The following is a 22,500-nucleotide window of genomic DNA, read 5'->3' on the forward strand; positions in this document are numbered from 1 at the left end:
ACCATAGGCAGGCTGGGGGAACTCACATTAATGTTAAAAAACCTCATAGAGTGACATTTTCATGCCATGGGACCTTTAAGACAAAAGTTGCTAAAGAAGTTCAGCTACAATCATTAGATCTGAAAACAGACTTTTATGGCGCTTACCCACTGCTAGTACCAGTTCTATTTGACTCGGTGCTCCGTCCTCCTTTTTCCAGATTTAGTACCGCGTCATGCGTGAGGCGAGTGTGGCTGGTCGTCATAGCGACGCCGCGTGACCTAACGCGACACACACACAGAACGCGGAAGGTGTGTGTTGTTGATTCTCATCATGTGGCTGTTTGCCAGAACACAAATGTAGTTTCAAAAGAAGCTGGAGGCAGCAAAAAAAACAAAAACAGGGCTGGCTAAACTATTTAAAAATGGCGGGTTTGTTCAGGACACCCCCGTCTGTCGCTAGCAATGATGACGCAGTGATTAGTGACGTTTCTCTGCAGGTTTTCACGTCACCTTTTGGTATCGCCTCAGCTTGCTTGGAACCTGGACGGAGCTGATACTAAATAAAGTACCTGTTGGCAGGTACCAGGGAACGGAAAAAAACGCCTTTAGTTACATTCATGCTGCACCTAAACCTTATAATGGCGGGAAAACCCTGCCAGAGTTGGAAAGTAAGGAAGTACAATTACTCACGTTACTGTAATTGAGTATTTTTTTTTTGTGTACGTTTAGTTTTTAAAAGTCTTTCACTTTTACTTAAAGTGCTCATATTCAGCTTTTTGGCTTTCCCCCTTTCCTTTATTGTGTTATATATCTTTTTTGTGCATGTTATAGGTTTACAAAGTGAAAAAGCCCAAAGTCCCCCCCAAAGGGACTTACCATCTCCAACAGAAAACACTGTTCACAAACTGCTCCAAACAGCTCTGTTGTAGTCCAGCCTTTACTTCAGAGACAAACGTGGTCACTTTGGAACACACGTTATAATGCTCGCCTAGCTGCTAGCATGGCACACCCTCATACTCTGCTTCTGACTGGCTAGTAGTCCTTACCTAGGTACTGTCAGGGCACGCCCTCATACTCTGCTTCTGACTGGCTAGTAGTCCTTACCTAGGTACTGTCAGGGCACGCCCTCATACTCTGCTTCTGACTGGCTAGTAGTCCTTACCTAGGTACTGTCAGGGCACGCCCTCATACTCTGCTTCTGACTGGCTAGTAGTCCTTACCTAGGTACTGTCAGGACACGCCCTCATACTCTCCTTCTGACTGGCTAGTAGTCCTTACCTAGGTACTGCTCATGTGCGACTCCCAACAAAGATGTTCCAGCAGTGAGAGGTCTCACTCTGTAGCTAAAACAGAGACCTGAACACAGGGTGAAAAGAGGAGCTGCAGCAATGAGCAGTACAACAAAAATATGATGTTTTCTGAAAATTAAACCATGTAAACCTATTCTGATACAACCTCAAAATACTATTATGAACCTGAAAATGAGCATAACATGAGGTCTTTAAGGATGATTTTCCAGAAGTATTGTACTTTGTTACATTTTAAATCACATCAGTTACTGAGTAACAAAAGTAAATAAAAAAGGTTTCTAACGTTGCTTATGCAAAGTATCTGATAACAAACTCAAACTCGGCTTTGTGCCCTTTTCAAATCAGAAAAGACTGCGATTAAGTTAAATAAGATATTAAATAAGTATACATTTAAAACAGTTTTTCTCCCCCTCTTGTGTTAAAAAGTAACTAAGTAACTTTTGCTCTGAGTACATTTTACTTGTACTTAAGTAAACTTCATCAAAGTAATTACACATTTTGTACCCTTTCCACCTCTGTACGTAACGTATAAAGTTCCTCAATTTGAATATATTAAAGTCTCCTGTCTGACCTCTCTCTTCCTAGCTCCGCCCCTGCCCCCGTCGTCAGCAGCAACGACCACGCCCTCTTGGCCAGCGTTGCCCCGTTGACAGCCAATAACGAGCTAAAGCCCTGCCCCTCCCCCTTCAGGATGAAACCTGCCGCAGGATTGCAGGAAAGGTAAGAAGAAGACCCCGCCCTCTGCACATCAGTGTCACTCTGGACACAAAATAACTTTAGTATAACAATCATAATGAAAACTGTATTTAGACATAGTTCAAGAAGCTTTACATGGTTGAGTTAGGAACAATAGATTTCCAGACTGTCACAAAATAATAATAATAATAATAATAATCATCATAATAATGCATTACATTTATATAGCGCTTTAGGTACTCAAAGTCGCTTCATAGAGCAGAATAAAAGATCACAAAGAGGTTCAGTTAGGTGAGTTTTCAGGGCCTTTTTAAAGACGGGCAGGGTGTAGGCCTCGTGTGTGTGTCCTCATCTTATAGTTCAGAAATATCAGCACTCAAAATTGACATTGTGATAATGAAGCTGGTCTCCTCTATAAACAATGTCAGGAACATTTACATTACGGTTCTAATGATCTTCAGATTACATATAAACCGCTGGTTAAAGGACCCCATCAGCCCATTTCCTAGAGACTATGATTTCCTAGAGACTATGATTTCCTAGAGACTATGATTTCCTAGAGACTATGATTTCCTAGAGACTATGATTTCCTAGAGACTATGATTTCCTAGAGACTATGATTTCCTAGAGACTATGATTTCCTAGAGACTATGATTTCCTAGAGACTATGATTTCCTAGAGACTATGATTTCCTAGAGACTATGATTTCCTAGAGACTACTATGATTTCCTAGGGACTATGATTTCCTAGAGACTATGATTTCCTAGAGACTATGATTTCCTAGAGACTATGATTTCCTAGAGACTATGATTTCCTAGAGACTATGATTTCCTAGGGACTATGATTTCCTAGAGACTATGATTTCCTAGAGACTATGATTTTCTAGGGACTATGATTTCCTAGAGACTATGATTTCCTAGGGACTATGATTTTCTAGGGACTATGATTTGTGTGTGCAAGTGTCTTTGCTAGTTTAAGACCGACGAAGTTGTCAGTTTCCCGTCCAGCGCCCACGTGGTTTAAATAGCAAACGCACCTGCGCCCTTCTGTGGCTCATGGGCGTGCTGGTCTTACAGGGAGGTGTGTTCAGGTGCATTCTGGGCGTGCTGGTCTTACAGGGAGGTGTGTTCAGGTGCATTCTGGGCGTGCTGGTCTTACAGGGAGGTGTGTTCAGGTGCATTCTGGGCGTGCTGGTCTTACAGGGAGGTGTGTTCAGGTGCATTCTGGGCGTGCTGGTCTTACAGGGAGGTGTGTTCAGGTGCATTCTGGGCGTGCTGGTCTTACAGGGAGGTGTGTTCAGGTGCATTCTGGGCGTATTGCTATCTTGAGGCAGTGGGAAGTGATGGCGCCATTGACCAACAAAAACCTGGTCTAAAGTCAATAACGCAGCATTTCATTGTTATTTTAACAGAGCATTAGTAAAATGCTCCTAGGCTCGTGCACAGCACGTGCACACTATGCTTGTTACACACACAGGGACGCACAGCAGCACACACACATGCAGAAGATTACAAATAAAAACATTACGGTGCAAATCATAACAGCAATGCTCCAAGGTCCAAACGCGCCTGGCTTTTAAAGGGAATGGGAGATGATCTCTGATTGGTTGATTGCATGTTCCGCCCAAAACACACCTCTGATTAATGAAGACACTAAGGTCAACCCTTTAGAACCATGCGCCCGCCTCACGGACCCTTTTTTTCCACCGTCAAAGTAGCAGAAGTGGATTTGGACACGCCCTAAACACACCTGCACCAGACGCTTAGATGGTTAAAATAGGGCCCTTAAGGTGTGTTGATTGAGTCACAATCCAACTCATGCACTGAGTAACATGCAAGAAAACATTCCACCTTTAAAGTTGTCGGTAGCTGCCGACGGTAGCCTTTGAGCAGCAAAGTGAATCACGTTATTTTCCTCAGTATATAGTTAATTGTTAACTAGTAAAGATGACAAGGCAGCAAAACAGCCTGTCATGTTATAGTCACAGTATCAGGTCAGGTTACTTCATTGGTACCCGTAGGTAAACTAGGTTTACAGTCTAAGAGGCGGGACATCCTTAAAACTTTGTATGCAACACACAAAACATTAAAAGATATAAAAACAGGTAGTAAAACATGGATAAAAAGAATAGAAAACAGTGCATGACCAAATCATTTTACAGTTTGTTTAACAGAGTGATTGCTGCTGGGACAAAACTGTTTTTAAATCTTGTAGTTCTGTAACCAGGAACTCTTAGCCTCCGTCCAGAGGGGAGATACTGGACTTCCCTATTCAGAGGGTATAGGCTATCTTCTTTGATAGCCATAGCTATCTGCTGTAGTTGTTTAGCATACAGGGATGTGGGGGGGGGGGCAGCTGGGACTCACCAGTCAGCTTACTTGACCATTTTACAGTTTGGTTTAGGCGATTGTTGTGCTTGACTGAAACAAACCCAAACCATGCCACTAGGGAGAAAGATATGATGGTTTCAATAAAAGCACGATAGAATAATGTCATCATGGTCTTGTTTATATGAAAATAGTACAATTTTCTCAAACAGTATAGGTGAATAATGAGTGTAAACGTTCCATTGTACTAACATTGATTACATAACCTCTGACTTTCTGTGCGAGTGTTTCTTTATCAGCTCTTGTCCTAACTTTCCCTCTTAAGTAGTTTCATAACGGTAAAGAAAACATCGCTATCTCTGCCTCCGCTCAGTGTCGAGCACTTTAGCCTTTATCTGCTGCTGCCCTGTAACTCTTCCGTCGACCTCGGAGGCCATTTTGTTCTGGTTACATCAGCGTTTAGAGCGAGGGTGTTAAAGTGTGGAGAACACTCTGAAGGTAAGACAAGGAAGGAAGATTTCAGGCTCAGGGTGAGAACGGGATGTTTTTCTTGGTGTCTGTGTCTCTTTGTGTGTGTGTGTGCGTGTGTGTGCGTGTGTGTGTGTGTGTGTGTGTGTGTGTGTGTGTGTGTCCACTCTGGATGGCAGCCAATCAGCAATCAAACGAGTAGGAAGTACCGGCATCCTGGAGAGGAAGCTGGCCAACACGTAGCCAGACGAAGAGGCACACACACACACACACACACACACACACACACACACACACACACACACACACACACACACACACAGAGACACACACACACACACCCGTCGCAGCACACCTTGCCTTTTCTTTAACTGTTACAAATTGACCTTAAACTTCAGTTAGATCAACTTCTTCTTAAAAAAGCGTGAGGGTTATACAAACAGCTATTTCATTGATTTAATAAAATGTTATTGAATTAAAAGTATGTATAAGTATGCATAATAACATTTTTAATTTAAAGCCCACTACACAATGCAACCAAAATGTAATATTAATTAATCTTAATTTAATGTATTTGAATTAGATTTAAATGAAATAAAATGCACTACAAAAATGCAAGCATTTAATCATTTAAGTAAAAAAGAAATTTCATTTTTATTTAATTATAAATCAACGATGGTATTTTCAGACTTTTAACTTTTGTATTTCATAATTTAGCTTCAGTAATTCTGATGGTTTTGATCCCCCCCCCCCCCAGACGTGGCTCTAACGTCTCTCTGGTGTTGGACATGTCGGCTCTCGGCTCTGTGGAGCCCCTCAGCGTTGCTGTGGTAACCCCCAGAGAGGCGGCGGCCAGGGAGTACCTGTTGGCGGCCGGCCGGCCTCTGACGCGGCCGCAGCTCCGCGACATCGTCGTCAACACGCACAAGCTGCACGCCGAGTTCGCCGTAAGTCGTTATAACTCTTGGTTGATTTCACATTATTACATTTAAATGTGAGAGGCAGGGTGGCTTGAATGAGAAACACAAGGTTGCAAGTTCAAATCCTTCCGATTGGCGAGTTGACTCGTATCCTGATTTCCAAACGAGGGTTCCCGGATTTATTTACCCCGAATCAGCTCGTGTTTTTCTTAGAAAAATACCTGTTGGAACCTGGCCTGACGTGGTCGTACTCAGACTCTAGTCAGAATAGGAGTCTGATGCTGCTCCATTGGGATTGTGATTCCAATCAGAGCAACAGATAGACCTACAACCAATCAGAGCAACGGATAGACCTACAACCAATCAGAGCAACGGATAGACCTACAACCAATCAGAGCAACGGATAGACCTACAACCAATGATTGGTCCAAACAGCTCTGGTTCGAGCATAGTTGCTCCACAACGGATCAAGTCCAGACCCAACTTCCCGACCTCAAATGTTGTGGGCGGGGCTAAGCTCGGCTGGCATCCAGGCTAGTTGGAACCAGGGATTTTATGTCATTTTGTGTCGCGTTTAGAAAACTATTGTTCATCCTAAACAAAGACACCTTCACCAAACTCCAAAAACGCCCAATCCCCCAATAGAGTGCTGAAGATGTATTTTTGTAGGTTTGTAAGTTAGCATCGCCCTGGTTCCCTAAATAAAAAGCCAACAGGATTTGTCCATCGGCTTTTGGATTATTGCACAAAATGAGCTCTGTGACAAACAAAGGTTTAGGATACTTACACCTTTTGTTAAGATAATCTTTTACAAATGAACTCCACTTTTAGGATTTTTGAAGCGTAAATGCAATCTCTAGAAGTAAAAAGCTATAAACTGCAGCATTCAGAAGCGAAATACTAAACTCTTACTTTGAAATGCCTTCATTAGGACCTTTCCACCTCAAGTGTACACATTGTAAAACTGTTACTACATAATGTAACAAATAAAAGAATAACAATAAGTTAAATAAACACCATTTTATGATTGGTTATCTGCAATTAATAGTGTATAAAATCATACTTCCAAGTATGTATGCCAAGAAATCCTGTTTTTTTTCCCCCAAGAAGAATTTATTATTTATTATTACGCCTTCACCGTGACCTTAACTTGCTGTGTCTGCTAAGTAATAATAATAATATATAGTAATGATCCACGGGGCTGAGTATCTAACTTCACTAAGTTCTACCAACTACAATGTCAGTGTTCCTGTAGCATTGGTATCGAAAACTGTCACGTATCGGAGACTTGGCATCAAAATCTTTCCCTGTTTAAGTTTTTTTGGGGGGTTTGTCTTGCTCGACGGTGTTTTAAGCCGCCAACGTCGACTTCAAGGCACCTAACCCTAACCGTTGCCTAAAGGCTGTTTTAGGCTCCTGCGTCAACTCCACGCCGTAGCTACGGCGTCGTGATTGCGTTCTGCGTCGAGGTTGAACGCGTTTCTTTGCATTGCGGTGCATTTCACCGCCAGAACGCTGGGGGGGGGGGTTTCCGGAGGGTCAATCGCGAAACTCTGCCATTTCCGACGAAAGCGAGAGAGCCAGTTTATGTTACGTTAACTGCCCACAAAGCACTGCTTGCTGGCGAAGTACTAATTTCAAAACGTTACTGACATATAGACACTTTACAAACGGATAACCCCGTCACTGGAACCAAAATATGTTGGTTTGCAGTTTATTTGCAAAGCTTATGTCAGTGTCAGCATGTTGCTACTCCCCACAAGGCTGCTTGAAACACCGACTATCTACACACAGGACAAATTGACCAATCACAGTCCTCCACGAAGTTCAGAAATTTTTGGAAGTGCGCGTCGAGCTACGGCGGAGGGCTCGGAGAGGGGTCTGCGGGGGTACGCCGTTGTTTTGACGCAGAAGCATGAATCAGCCTTAATCCTAGTGCCTGCCTGGAAGACAACGTTGGGGGCTTAAAACACCAAACACCCTTTTGTCTTCCTCTGAACAGAGAGCCTCAGCACATTTAATATTTGTGATATTGGGCTGTATAAATAAAATTGTCTTGACTTGAAAAAGCGTTCTCAGTTTGTTACGCCTGCTAAAGAAACTGTGTTTTATTTTGGAAAGTTCTTTGTTTTGCGTTTCAGTTTGTCGTATTTTATTAAATGCAAAAAAAACCAAAATGAGATGTTTAAATTCCTACAAACTCCGGTATTGAATAATACCTGAATAATGTCCAGCCCTTCTGATAGTCATTTCAGTTACAGTATTTGGTACCCAACTGGTCAGATTGTCTCTTTACGGTATAAAAATGACAACGTGTGATTGTGGAGTGTGTGTTTGTCAGGTGTCTGTTATCTAACATTCATTTCTTCCATCTCAGGAAATTCCCATGAATTTCATTGATCCCAAAGAGCTCGATGTTCCAAACCACGGCACCAAGAACAGATACAAGACCATACTGCCCAGTGAGTAGTGTGTGTGTGTGTGTGTGTGTGTGTTTGCGTGTGTGTGTGTGTGTCTCCCCTCATCTCTCATTTCCTGTTGAACCAGGAAGTTGTTTTATTATATGGGAGGGGCTCTAGGTCAAAGGCCAACAACCCCAAGGACGAGCTAATATCGCACCTCCCTCTTCCCTGAACACACACACACACGAACGCAAACATGAACAATACGTTTTCCTCAGAGCACATTTTGTTCTCACACAGCCAGCCAAACATTTATCCTGATTAAGACTTTATGTAACATATATATATATATATATATAAACACACACACACACACACACACACACACACACGCACACAAAGATAGTTTTTAGTTCGTGCACTCATGTTTTGGAGAGGGGACATGATTATCAATACAACATTGGAAGGGGGGGGGGGGGGTGCCTGCCTTCCTTCCTTCCTGCCAATCAAGAGAAGGAATGCTCACCTCGAGCTGCTCTCAATCAAACTCCTTCCTGTGTTCAAGTTTCTGTGTCTTTTCTCAAGAGTTCGCTGCTCTGTCCCAGACTGTCTCCAGGACTGAGTCCAGTTTGAGTTTAAGTGTAAGAGGGTCTCGAAACCAAGTCGGGACTGAATTCAATTAGGGCTCAACCCCAAGTCTTAAAGGAGATCAAGACCAAGTCTTAAAGAGGGTCGAGACCCACTCAACACCGGATCTAAAAGAGACTTGAAACCAAGTCTGAAAGACTAGTTCGATAGACAGATACTAAAAGCAGACCCGCATCAATTAAAGACTGAGCTTAAAATGGGCATAAGAATACAGTTAAAAAGACCTTGAAACAAGTCTAAAAGCAGGTCAAGATTAAGTCCAGATTGAGTCAAAAATGGCCACAAGACAACAACATTACGTTACGTTAGTTAGTACGTTAGTATGAAAAAGCTGAAAAAGTTGGAAATTGCCCCAAAGTAGTAAGTAAAGTTTATTTGTATAGCACCTGTCACAGATAAAAATCCCACAGTGCTTCACAATAAAATATAATACAATACAGAATATTTAAATACAAATAGAAATCATCGTAACAAACGTAGAGAGGGAGGCAAGTCATCCCACAGCCTCTAGGAGCCACTGCTGGGAAGGATCGGTCCCCTCTAGGTTTAAAATGAGTGCGGGGAACCACTAATGGCCTCAGACCTAATGACCTCAGACTACAGGGTGGGAGGGTGAAGCTGTATCAAGTCAGAGATGTATGGAGGAAGTTGACCGTGCAGTAAGGACCAGGATTCTATACTGGACTGGTAACCAGTGAAGTGAAGCTAAAACAGGTGGGACGTGTTCTCTTTACAGCCTGGAGACGGTAAAGCTCCTTCTTACTCAAACAGGACCAGGTACCCAAAGAGGTTTGGGTCGGAAAAGGGCTCAAGATCAAATCAAAGACATTTCTGACTTGGTCTTAAACTCTTTTTACACTCTGAGACTAATCCAGTGGATTAAGACTCCAAGAGTACAAAAAACACATAAAGACCAAATCAAGACTAAGTCCCAAATGGAATCCTAAGAAAATGGGAAAAACCTGACGGGATTAAGAGCAGAAACATTAAGATTTGATCAATGAACTGAAATGTAAATGCTGCAAATGTAAATGCCTGATTTAAATCTTTCTTGTCTTTTCTTCTCTTCCTGTTCTCCTTCCCTCCGTCGTTGCCTCCTTCCCCTCGTGTCCTCACCTCCTCTCCTCGCTGTGCGTCCTAGACCCTCATTCCAGAGTGATCCTGAAGTCAAAAAGCTGCAACGACCTGCTGAGCTCCTATATCAATGCTAACTACATACGGGTGGGTAAAACCAGATCAAATATCTCCTAGTTTAGATTATAGACTGTAAAGAAAGGACAGGTCTGAGAAGTGAAGCTCCTTAAAGCTGCATTCTCTGTAATGTCCAGCAGGGGGCGACTCCACCAACAAAACTGACAGCTGTGCACGATGTCGTTTTTGAAAACGGAGAGGTTGAAATGTCCATTTATGAAAACAGCCGGCCACGTGTGAACGTAGCATGGGTCGCCTAAAAATGTCTTGTCATGAGCGTTCGGCCAACCAACCAAGGCTAGCTAGCGTTAGCTGGTAACTTAAGCAAACGTTTGCAGATTTTCTGTTCTGCCGTACATACAGATGAACGGCGGCAGTGTCCAGAGGTCTGTGTTTACCCGCCGGTAAATCTCCGCTGGATGAATCGCTTCAGAAGGGTTGAAAAAAATCTGCAACTCTCACCGTTTAGCGTTTAGCTTAGCACAGCTCCATTGCAACCATAAACGACACTGGCTTGGCTGCGTCACCCTCCCCAGCTCCGCGCTCTCGTCCAAAAATCATCAAACCAAGAGGTCGCCGGCCAAAATGCCAAACTCGAGGCATCAATATGGCAGTCCACATGCCAACGGGTGACGTCACAGATGCTACCCTTTGTTATTTTCACAGACTACGGGACAGACATTAGCAGACTTTTTAGGGCATTTCTTACACCTTTGCTGGTGTTTTTTAGTTTGGAAAGGCTCTCAGTTGTCTCAGTTCTCGTGTGTTCTGTTCACAGTTCGTCTGATTATGACATTTGTTTGTTGAATCGTCTCTAAACCTGAGAACAAGCATCCAGCACACTGACATTATCACATCATCTATCTGGAATGTCAACACGATCACACACACACTCACAAACTCACACTTACACACACAGTGAAAGTATACGTCGGTAATGTCGCTCTCAGACTCGGGTACAATAGACTCTCTTCCTGTCAGGAAGCTCCGCTGAAACAATTTAAACTGTCAGGTCACTTGAGAGAAAACACATTCTTCACCCTACTGTACATACTGACACTGTGTACTAAGTAAGTACTTTTATCGCAGGAAAAGGAAGAGCATGGGGACACAAATATATGAAATATGGAACAGAGTACCACGTCCGGATTAAAACCATCTTATACTGTAATTCTCTACACCTTGTTTGTTTAATGCAAACAGTCTTTTAAAACTCACTTTTATCTTAACTGATGGCATTATTATATGTTTAGTATATATATTATATATATATTAGTATATGTATTATTATATGTTTGGATAATAATAATAATATCTAGACAATATGATGCACAATGAAATAAGAGGAGACGCAGCCTGCGTCAGCATAGTCAAAACCAAATGTGTTGCAAAAAATCTAAGAAGGAAAGAAAACGTCACACTTAAAAAAGATAATTCCATATAAACAACCAAACAAATACCTGCACTGCTAATTAACGATAACATAATGTGTGTTGGAGCTCTCTTAGTGTTGGAAAAAAGTGACATTATGACAGAATTTCTGACGTTATGAAGCCTTCCATTAAACTGCTGACACTGTTTTGTGATTGGCTTCCGTCCTAGGGTTACCTAGGCGACGAGAAGGCGTTCATCGCCACCCAGGGTCCGATGGTGAACACGGTGAACGACTTCTGGCAGATGGCTTGGCAGGAGGAGGCGCCCGTCATCGTCATGATCACCAAACTGAAGGAGAAGAACGAGGTAATCGGACTGACGAGTGTTTAATACATTTTCTATGAAGGATTAAAGTGCTCAGATTCTGCTTTTCCCCTTTATTGTGTTATATATCTTTTTTGTGCATGTTATACGTTTACAAAGTGAAAAAGCCCAAAGTCCCCCCCAAAGGGACTTACCATCTCCAACAGAAAACACTGTTCACAAACTGCTCCAAACAGCTCTATTGTAGTCCAGCCTTTACTTCAGAGACAAACGTGGTCACTTTGGAACACACGTTATAATGCTCGCCTAGCTGCTAGCATGGCACGCCCTCATACTCTGCTTCTGACTGGCTAGTAGTCCTTACCTAGGTACTGTCAGGGCACGCCTTCATACTCTGCTTCTGACTGGCTAGTAGTCCTTACCTAGGTACTGTCAGGGCACGCCCTCATACTCTGCTTCTGACTGGCTAGTAGTCCTTACCTAGGTACTGTCAGGGCACGCCCTCATACTCTGCTTCTGACTGGCTAGTAGTCCTTACCTAGGTACTGTCAGGGCACGCCCTCATACTCTGCTTCTGACTGGCTAGTAGTCCTTACCTAGGTACTGTCAGGACACGCCCTCATACTCTGCTTCTGACTGGTTAGTAGTCCTTTCCTGTCTACTGTCAGGATCCTCATACTCTGCTTCTGACTGGCTAGTAGTCCTTACCTAGGTACTGTCAGGACACGCCCTCATACTCTGATTCTGACTGGCTAGTAGTCCTTACCTAGCTACTGAGCATGTGCGACTCCCAACAAAGATGTTCCAGCAGTGAGAGGTCTCACTCTGTAGCTAAAACAGAGACCTGAACACAGGGTGAAAAGAGGAGCTGCAGCAATGAGCAGTACAACAACAATATGGTGTTTTTTGAAAATTAAACCATGTAAACCTATTCTGATATAACCTCTAAATACAATTATGAACCTGAAAATGAGCATATATGAGGTCTTTAAATAAAGACGAGCAGGAGAGGTGGATGTCGGTGCTGAGGTTGAAGTTAAAGTCTCCATCTGATATTCAGCTGTTTCAAAGCATTGCAGCAACTTATTACATACGTACATGTTGCTGATAGTTAATTTGTTTTATTTTTATTTGACCTTTATTTTAGCAGGAATATTCAGAATCTCTGGCCGAGATAGCAGCAACAGTGACTGATTGGTCCATCGACAGAAGAATAATCCGCAACTATTTTGATAATTGATTAACTGTTGAACACATTTTTCATGCAAAAAATGGCAGAAAATGCTGTCTTCCCCGTCTCAAATATGTAGATTTCTTGTGTTTCTCCGTTTTTTATATCATATTAAACTAAACATCTTTAGGTATTGGACAAAACAAGACATTAAAGGCTCTGACACACCAACCCGATAATCGGCCGTCTGACAGTCTGGCGAGGTCGGTGACTGGAGTCTGTTTGGTGTGTTCTGTGCTGTCGTCCGTCCGAGAGGCCGTCGGCAGTCGGCGTCTCTTCGGTGTGTTACGAGGCACAGAAAAGGCAGTCAGCCCGACTGCCTTTTCTGCCGAAGGTCGGCCGTCGGCTTGGTGTGTCAGAGCCTTTAAAGACGTTGCTTTGGTCTTTGAGGAACTGGAATGGACTATTGTATTAATTAATCTTGAAAACAATCAATAATGAAAGTAATCGTTAGTTGCAGCCCTACGTGAAGCTTGAAGTGTTTCCCCATTATCTCCGTGTGTGTGTCTCTGCAGAAGTGTGTTCTGTATTGGCCGGAGAAGAGGGGAATCTACGGGAAGGTTGAGGTGTTGGTCAACAGCATCAGAGAGTGTGAACACTACACCGCTCGCAGCCTCACACTCAAGGTACACACACATTTATTCATATTTCTACTATTTCTTAAAGCCTTAAAGCTATATAACTGTTTTATATTAATGAATGTCTGTTACATCCAAGCCATCGCCAAATGAGTTGATACAAAGCTACTTAAGGGTTTTCCCTGGGTTTTTTCATGCTCATTTGCATATGAGTGACGTCATCACGCAATTATTTGCATACCATTTTGGGGTTGTCGGTCGCAGCAAGGGACAGATTACTAAGGCAACATTTGGAGGAAGCAGCATGTCCCTAAAATGAGAATAGCTTAAAGCCAGTCCACCTTAAGTCAGTGAGCCTATGCTGAAGTTGTCGCTATCTCCGTGGCGCTAGCCCATTCACGTTAACCAGGAGCAGCTAGCAACCAGGACACGGGAACTTGGCTCGGGTCTTTAGGAGTTCTAGCATTTATTCACCGACAGATAAACTGTGAACAGACTGCGCTGCTACGTTCACAGCTATAACTTTACTGCTACTTCATACTGATCAACAAACACACCTCCCTCTCTCTTTTTCCCTCTCCCTCTCCAGCAAGCACTCATAAACGAGACGGCTGGGGCCGCCGCTGTGTGCGCAACACGCATAGTTTGTGTGTGTGGCTGTGACAGTAGCTAAGTTTCCATCCAATCGTCAACTGAATGATCTGAAGTTCGGTAAAAGAAAGTCATGCGAATAAAGCTGGTGAAAGTGTGTTTCCATCCAACGGCTTTAAAGCGAATAAAAACCTGTTGCGTAATGGCGTCACGTGCTGTTTTGCGATCAATTGGTATATCGAATTGATTTTAGACATCTTAAGGTGTTTCTGTTCATTTTCGCACTGAATCAACAACATTCAAGCAAACATTTGGCGAACATAGTTTTGCTAGACACACTGGATCGCACCATCTACCAACACATGATCAATACTGCACAAGTTGTAATAGAGCTCATGTGCCAGCTGATAGCGACATATCACGCCATGATAAGGAAACAACGACGCTATCAACACGTTGCTATGATGATGCAGATGCGCGTAAACGCCCGACGACAACGGAACAGTTCTGGGAGATCGTGGTTCAGAGACACTTTGGTTGAAGCATTTTCGGATGACCAGGCCAACATTTGACCTGTTGTGTAATTATTTTGGCCCGTCCCTTTCCCCAGATGTCGCAAGCTATCGCCCTCCGGTTCCAACCGAGAAGCGTATCGCCATTGCGCTCCACAAACTGGCTCCATGCGCAGAGTACCGAGTGGTAGGCGAAACCTTTGGAGTCAGCAAAACCACCGTGCACCGGCGTGTTTACGCCGTGTGCAATGCCATACGGATGAGGATGATGCGAAGGTATATATACCTACCTGGAGTGGAGGAGGCGCATGATATCTCGCTGCGTTACTCCAGAGCACACCTTGTGCCACAGGTGTATGACGCAATAGACGGGACTCACGTCCCCATTAGACCCCCTGCTGAAGGCTACAGGGATGTTGTCAATAGAAAGGGCTGGCCATCAGTCGTACTACAGGCTGTGGTAGACGATCGTTGCATCATAAGGGACATTTGTGTCGGCACTCCCTGTAGTGCGTCTCCTCGTTCGTCCACTTCCATCTGCCTTTGTTGACACCCACCATGTGTGCAAACAGAGCGGAAATACTGGGCGGAAATGAACTACAACTTCTTCTTTTTCGTTTTGTGGCAGGTTGCGACCATAAAATGACCTAAAACTTAATCACAATTCATTATTTATTCGGCAAATAACGTTTCCATCATAAGCCGTATATCGATCAAGATAAAATCCGATGAGACTGAACGTATTTCCTTGAGTCTTTCCATAAGGCATTTTTCATTCGATATCACTTAACTCGGATAAAAACGTGGATGGAAACATAGCTACTGTTTCTGCCGCTGTGTGCCGAAGACAACGAGCGGACGCCCGTGCGTCGGCTCAGTGGATGTACTGTATAATAATAACTGTCGGCTTATTGTCCAAATGCTCTCCACATTTTTTTTTTTACGTTCACATGCTTAGGCGGTGCACAAAAACACTTAGCTGCTGCGCCTAAGCCGTAAAATAGCAGGGAAAACGCTGTATCTGCTCCACAAGTGGAAAGGTATGGCTATGTTTACAACATGGTGCAGTCCGCAAAAGCTCAAGTGAGAAAGGAAACAGCAGACGTCAGAGCGAGTCGGGATCAAGTCGGACACAAATCTACCCAGCATGCATTGGGCGGCGATCGGCGGTGAGCGATTCTGCGCAGACCTGGCTCATCTCGAACGTGAATGTTTTTTTAATCCTCCGTGTCCTCCTTGGTTACTAGCAACAGTGTGGAGGGAGGAGGGGTGGGGGTGATCACTAAAGGCTTGCCTCATTACTTATAATTCCTCCTTGGGACGACAGAAACTACACGCTACGAGTCTTTGCTTGTTTGTTTGGAATTCTGATTGAATGTGTTCTTGTGTGTGTGTGTGTGTGTGTGTGTGTGTGTGTGTAGTGTGGGAATCAAACCCGCGTGCTGCAGCATTACTGGTACACGTCGTGGCCCGACCACAAAACCCCCGACTCCACGATGCCGCTGCTGCAGCTGATGGAAGACGTGGAGACGGACAGACGGACGGCGGCCGCCATGGGGCCGGTCATCGTCCACTGCAGGTAAAGAGAGACGCGGAAATGGGAAACTTTTTTTTCTACTACTGCTGTAAACGTTTGAGAAGTAACTCCATTGCCCACGCTCCTTTGCTTGCAGCGCCGGGATTGGCCGGACAGGCTGCTTCATCGCCACGACGATAGGCTGCAGACAGCTGCAGCTGGAGGGAGTGGTGGATGTTCTGAGCATCACCTGCCGGCTCCGAGCCGACAGGTAACATACACACAAATACTTCAACTACTATAGAGAGCCAAAGTCTTCTCCCTCTCCCGTTGGACCTCATTTTGGAAAAAGTATGAGCGGTAGTGAGCGGGGAGAGACAAATAATGATTTGATCCCGTTTGAATTGAGCCATGGATTACACGTATGATGTTTGTCAGTTTAAAAAGATAGTTTTGCAAGTCAAGAAAGTCTCAGTTTGTCGTAAAACTGTTGAAGTATCAGACTGTGAACGTTTGAATTAGAAGGTCTACACACTTCAAAGTCTCTAAGTGACGTCTCTCTGAAGCTATGATGTCTGTGTGTTTGGTACCGGGATGTAACGTTACTCACACGAGCAGCAGCTCCTTCTTTCTCTTCCCGACTGATAAAAATACGCCGGATAAAACCCATCAGGTTAAAGCTCTGACACACCAACCCGATAATCGGCCGTCTGACAGTCTGGCGAGGTCGGTGACTGGAGTCTGTTTGGTGTGTTCTGTGCTGTCGTCCGTCCGAGAGGCCGTCGGCAGTCGGCGTCTCTTCGGTGTGTTACGAGGCACAGAAAAGGCAGTCAGCCCGACTGCCTTTTCTGCCGAAGGTCGGCCGTCGGCTTGGTGTGTCAGAGCCTTTAAAGACGTTGCTTTGGTCTTTGAGGAACTGGAATGGACTATTGTATTAATTAATCTTGAAAATAATCAATAATGAAAGTAATCGTTAGTTGCAGCCCTACGTGAAGCTTGAAGTGTTTCCCCATTATCTCCGTGTGTGTGTCTCTGCAGAAGTGTGTTCTGTATTGGCCGGAGAAGAGGGGAATCTACGGGAACTAACGCCTCTCAAAATCTGACGAAAGTCTTTTAAACTGACCTTTGTCGATCTGAAATGAAGACAGATTCAGCAACTGCACGGCCTATTTCTCTCTTAAAATGTTTTCAGAAGCACGTTTCGGTGAACTATCTTTCAGTAAAATATGACATCGTATTCTGAACGAAGCCGCCATTATGCTCCGTTGTAAAATCCGTGAGCAGCCAGACCCACGTGACACATTCATCCAATCAGCTGCCGGTTTTCATTTTTTTGGCCGACAAGACGTATTATGTCTCGCGCAGAACGTACGCTCAAGTCGGCGTCGCTTCGGTGTGTTCCGAGGCACTTTTTTGACCAACTCGGGGAGGCAGTCGGACTACCTTTTCTGCCGAAGGTTGGCCGTCGGGTTGGTGTGTCAGAGCCTTAAGATAACGTTACATGCTGTTGCGTCTGTAAGCAGTCCAACAAAGTGCTGCTGCGAGGGACTGAACACGGAGAGATGCATAACACACTGTGACGCGCTCGAGAAAGTACTGCAATGATTTATTCCTCCACACGTAAAACACATCTAGTACTGCAGTTACCAAATGTAAAGTTACTCTGGGAGTCGAAATAACTGCGTTAGTGCGGCGGTCATCAGAAAGTGTGTCGCTCCCAGGCGTCCCCCTTCTCTGTCAAAGCCCAAAAAACAGGTGAACAGGTGAAGCAAACACATATGTTATCACTGCCGCTCAAACCGCGATGAAAACGCCCACCACCTACAATATCAGTGCACAATATAATAATCAATAAATAATATCAATGAGACCATAAACAACAAACAATATGTGGCTCCTACACGTGTTGGGGAACAGAGCTAAGCTAGCTAGCTAGCTAGCGAGCAAGGTGACGTATATTGTGCGAGACGAGAGATTCACAGAGCGGTTTCACACGAAACTAAGTGGTACCACGACAAACCTACCACAAACTGAGACTTTCTTCACTCTCGCTAAATTATCTTTTCTATTGACGAACATCTGCAGCCTAATTCATTGTTCAATTAAAACGGGATCAAATAATGACTTAGTTTTTACAAAATAAGGTTGTTTTTTAAGGTTTTCTTCCGCACTACCCCCATTCAAATTGATTGCAAAGTTGTCTTTGACCCTTTTTTTTGATGCTTTTGACCCATTTAACACTCTTTTTGGCGATTTTGACCCTTTTTTTTATGCTTAGAACGCTTTTTTCAATTCCCGTTTCTAAAATGTGAGGATTTCTCTGCATTGAGCACTTTTACTTTTAATACTTTAAGTACATTTTCCTGATGAAACTTCCAGATGAAAATCTTCCTGTTTCATGCGGGCCGTCTGTAATGTAAACGTAGCCTAATGATGTCTCTGTCTGTCTGTGCAGAGGAGGTATGATCCAGACAGGTGAGCAGTACGAGTTCGTCCATCACGCCTTGAGCCTGTACGAGGCCCGCCTATCTGCAGAAACCGGCCAATGAGTGCGCACCACCCCACAGGAGGCGTGGACTTAAAAGCCAGGATGTGTGCTAACATGAAGCGGGTCCTTGTAGCAGGTATGATCTCCGACGTTAGGGAATTCTGGAGGAGGTCTTTGAGTTTGATGGACAACCAATAAGGACTGCTTTGGGCGGAGCCTGCTGAAGGAAAGAGGAAAGGTAAACTTCTGAAAATGGAAAGCATCCGCTCTTCTTCTTCTTCTTCTCTGCTGTTTCTTCGTGTGTTTTTGGCGAGAGGTTCTTCAGAAGAGCTCAAAAGACTCGCTTAACTTCTCTCAACTATCGTGTTTTTAACTACAGTAATTAGACTGTCCTATTACCTCTTTACTGTCATGGAGACTTAGAAATAGTTTGACTGAAAGTGATGGTACGTTGATGAATCACACTGTTGTGTTTCTGATTTTTAAATGATTTTGTATTGTGCTGTTGGCTGTTGGAGAATGACTGTTAGCTGGTTGCAGCTTTTGGTTAAAGCACTACACCTTCCAGCCTCGCTGCTCTTGTGACATCCGCACTCTGTACGTTACTCTGTGATTTGGTCACGGCAAATAAGTTTGCCCTTAAAGGTCCCATGGCATGAAAATGTCACTTTATGAGGTTTTTTAACATTAATATGAGTTCCCCCAGCCTGCCTATGGTCCCCCAGTGGCTAGAAATGGTGATAGGTGTAAACCGAGCCCTGGGTATCCTGCTCTGCCTTTGAGAAAATGAAAGCTCAGATGGGCCGATCTGGAATCTTCCCTTTATGACGTCAAAAGGGGAAAGGTTACCTCCCCTTTCTCTGCTTTGCCCGCCCAGAGAATTTGGCCCCCCCATGAGAAAGAGAGAGAGACATCATGGCTTTCAAACAAGCAAAGTGGCAGTTAGTCAAGGCCACACCCCCCACCCTGCCCCCCCCCCACTCTCCTCCTCAATAGCATTTAAAGCTACAGACACAGAAATGGCACATCCTAAGGAAAGCTCATTGTGGGACTGGCTCTAGTGGCTGTAATTCTGCACCAAGGCTGAATTTCAGGAAAGAGACTTCAGATACAGTATTAGGGGACCACTAAGGTCTATATAAAAGAGACTTCAGATACAGTATTAGGGGACCACTAAGGTCTATATAAAAGAGACTTCAGATACAGTATTAGGGGACAACTAAGGTCTATATAAAAGAGACTTCAGATACAGTATTAGGGGACAACTAAGGCCTATATAAAAGAGACTTCAGATACAGTATTAGGGGACCACTAAGGTCTATATAAAAGAGACTTCAGATACAGTATTAGGGGACCACTAAGGCCTATATAAAAGAGACTTCAGATACAGTATTAGGGGATCACTAAGGCCTATATAAAAGCATCCAAAAAGCAGCATGTCATAGGACCTTTAAAGTGATGCAGATTACTTCATTTGATACCTTTTTTTCACCAACTTCATTCGATACTTTTGAACGTTTTGGTGACTCTGTAAGGCACTGTGCTCAACTTCACGCTGAAGTTGTCGTCTACTAGAACTTAAAGTGTCAGTAAACTTACAGCTCAAGTAACTAAAAAAATTCTAGCTTGCAAATGTTCAAATGCTAGTATTCAATAATAAACACAAAATAACACCAACTGCTGTAGTGCACTTTCACAATCTTTTGATAACAATAAATATAATGCCAATGAAAGAAAACAATCATGTGATCGTGTGAACATTTGATTAATTGCAGAGCAATCCGCCCCGTGATTCAGATCTACTCCAAAACGTAATGGGTTCTTCCTTGGCTCAGGCTTCACCTTTCCACAAAGTTTCATCGGAATCGGGCCGGTAGTTTTTCCGTAATTCTTCTGACAGACACAAAAACGGAACCAAACGCGTGACGGAGGTAACGCTAGTAATCAAATCCAACTTCATAACCTTTGTTTCTACACACTGTGCCATTTTCACAAGATGTACGTTTTGTCCGCTGCTCGGTAACTTACAGAGAGCCCGAAAGTCACAAAAGGTTTAAACTCCAGCCAGAGATCACAAGCTAATATCTAACAAACCAATGTAATGACAAACGTAGTGCAGCAATCTCCGTAGAGGCTAATTCTAGCTTTATTAGTTCAGTGTTAATCCGTGTGCTTCAGTGTCAATAAATGGATGCTAACCTATAAGCTTATGCTATTATTAGCCCGTTATGCTAATGCAATATTTTGTTAAAACTAATTAAATCTAGTATTCCACTGCTAAACCATGCTCGCAAAAGAATAATTTCTTTGTTACAGCAATTCTTTTTATACTTTCCAACACGTAAGACTCCCATGAGGCTTTGACTGCAGTCTAAGAATTATGAAAGATGTAGTTTTCAAGTGCTCACAAAATAATTGTTGTTTTATCTTCGTTAAAGCAAAACTAAAGAACCTTTCTGCTTTGGTCCCCCTACAGGCTGGAAGCGGAATTGTCCATTACTGCTGTCGTAATGTCTCATCATGTCCCATCATGTCCCATCATGTCCCATTATGTCCCATCATGTCCCATCATGTCCCATCATGTCCCATTATGTGTCATCATGTCCCATCATGTCCCATCATGTCTCATCATGTCTCATCATGTCTCATCATGTCTCATCATGTCCCATCATGTCTCATCATGTCTCATCATGTCTCATCATGTCCCATCATGTCTCATCATGTCCCATTATGTCCCATTATGTCCCATCATGTCCCATCATGTCTCATCATGTGTCATGTCCCATCATGTCCCATCATGTGTCATCATGTGTCATCATGTCTCATCATGTCTCATCATGTCTCATCATGTCCCATCATGTCTCATCATGTCTCATCATGTCTCATCATGTCCCATCATGTCTCATCATGTCCCATTATGTCCCATTATGTCTCAATCGAACTACAGCTCCGCTCCCCGATGTGGCAAACAGTGCCGGTCAACCTGTAACGAGTTGATGAACCACTGAAATGATTTTGGAAACATTATTTTAAGGTACATTATTTTAGTGTAAGTTTTCCAGATTGGGTAGCAGATCTGTAGTTCGAATGAGACATAAGAATAACGGTAATGGACAGTTTTGCTTCCAACCTGTAGGGGGACCGAAGCGGAAAAGTTCTTTAGTGTTGCTTTAAAATGATCTTAGAATATGAAGTCAATGGACTCACCTTCGTGTTAAAACGTATAGAAATACCAATGGATCAAATCTAGGGCTGCAACTATTGATTATTTTCATTGTCGGTTAATCTGTTGATTATTTTCTCGATTAATTGATTAGTTGTTTAGTCTCTAAAATGTCAGAAAATGGTGAAAAATGTAGATCAGTGTTTCCCAAAAAGCCCAAGATGACGTCCTCAAATGTCTTGTTTTGGCCACAACTCAAAGATCTTCAGTTTACTGTCAGAGAGGAGAGAAGAAACTAGAAGATATTCACATTTAACACGCTGACATCAGAGAAGTTTTACTTGTTTTCATGAGATAAATAGTTGCAGATTAATTTATTGGTTGACAATAGGGGGGGTACGGTTCATGAAAAAACATCCGAACCGTTCGCTTTCGCTTGACTCGGTTCGGAGCGTGTGTGTGTCTCACGGTCCGTCAGTCCACCGTTAACGTGCAGTAGCCTCTTCCTGCCGTAGTGGCCACTTTATACACCCATGTTAAAACACTTACTGGAAACGACGAGGGGGATGAGCGTGACGAAGGCAACACATGGCAGCTGATTGGACGAACGCGTCACGTGGGTCTGGCTGCTCCCGAATTTCAAAACAGACTCTAATGGCGTCTCGTTCTGAATACGATCTCGTATTTTCTGACATTTTCAGCGAGAAATAGGCCATACAGTTGCTGAATCTGTCTGTTTTTTTGATCGACAAAGGTCAGTTTCAAAGATTTTCGTCAGAT

The 22,500-nt window shown here is 43.5% G+C and overlaps 1 protein-coding gene across 1 annotated transcript in view; it reads left to right on the plus strand.

The window, feature by feature from the left end:
- Window positions 1–22,500, plus strand: part of ptprr (protein tyrosine phosphatase receptor type R) — a 51,820-nt gene that overhangs the window by 26,683 nt on the left and 2,637 nt on the right. The window contains exons 8-17 of the mRNA XM_078273054.1: window positions 1,877–2,011; window positions 5,540–5,729; window positions 8,080–8,164; window positions 9,894–9,973; window positions 11,546–11,683; window positions 13,388–13,498; window positions 15,975–16,132; window positions 16,227–16,340; window positions 18,525–18,795; window positions 21,034–22,500. The exon at window positions 21,034–22,500 is cut by the window's right edge and continues 2,637 nt beyond it. Of these exons, the coding sequence (XP_078129180.1) occupies window positions 1,877–2,011; window positions 5,540–5,729; window positions 8,080–8,164; window positions 9,894–9,973; window positions 11,546–11,683; window positions 13,388–13,498; window positions 15,975–16,132; window positions 16,227–16,340; window positions 18,525–18,618 (1,105 nt within the window). The 3' untranslated portion in view covers window positions 18,619–18,795; window positions 21,034–22,500. The remainder of the gene's footprint in view (window positions 1–1,876; window positions 2,012–5,539; window positions 5,730–8,079; window positions 8,165–9,893; window positions 9,974–11,545; window positions 11,684–13,387; window positions 13,499–15,974; window positions 16,133–16,226; window positions 16,341–18,524; window positions 18,796–21,033) is intronic.

This window comes from Sander vitreus, chromosome 17, assembly GCF_031162955.1.
Source record: "Sander vitreus isolate 19-12246 chromosome 17, sanVit1, whole genome shotgun sequence".
In the NCBI taxonomy this organism is placed as follows: Eukaryota; Metazoa; Chordata; class Actinopteri; order Perciformes; family Percidae; genus Sander; species Sander vitreus.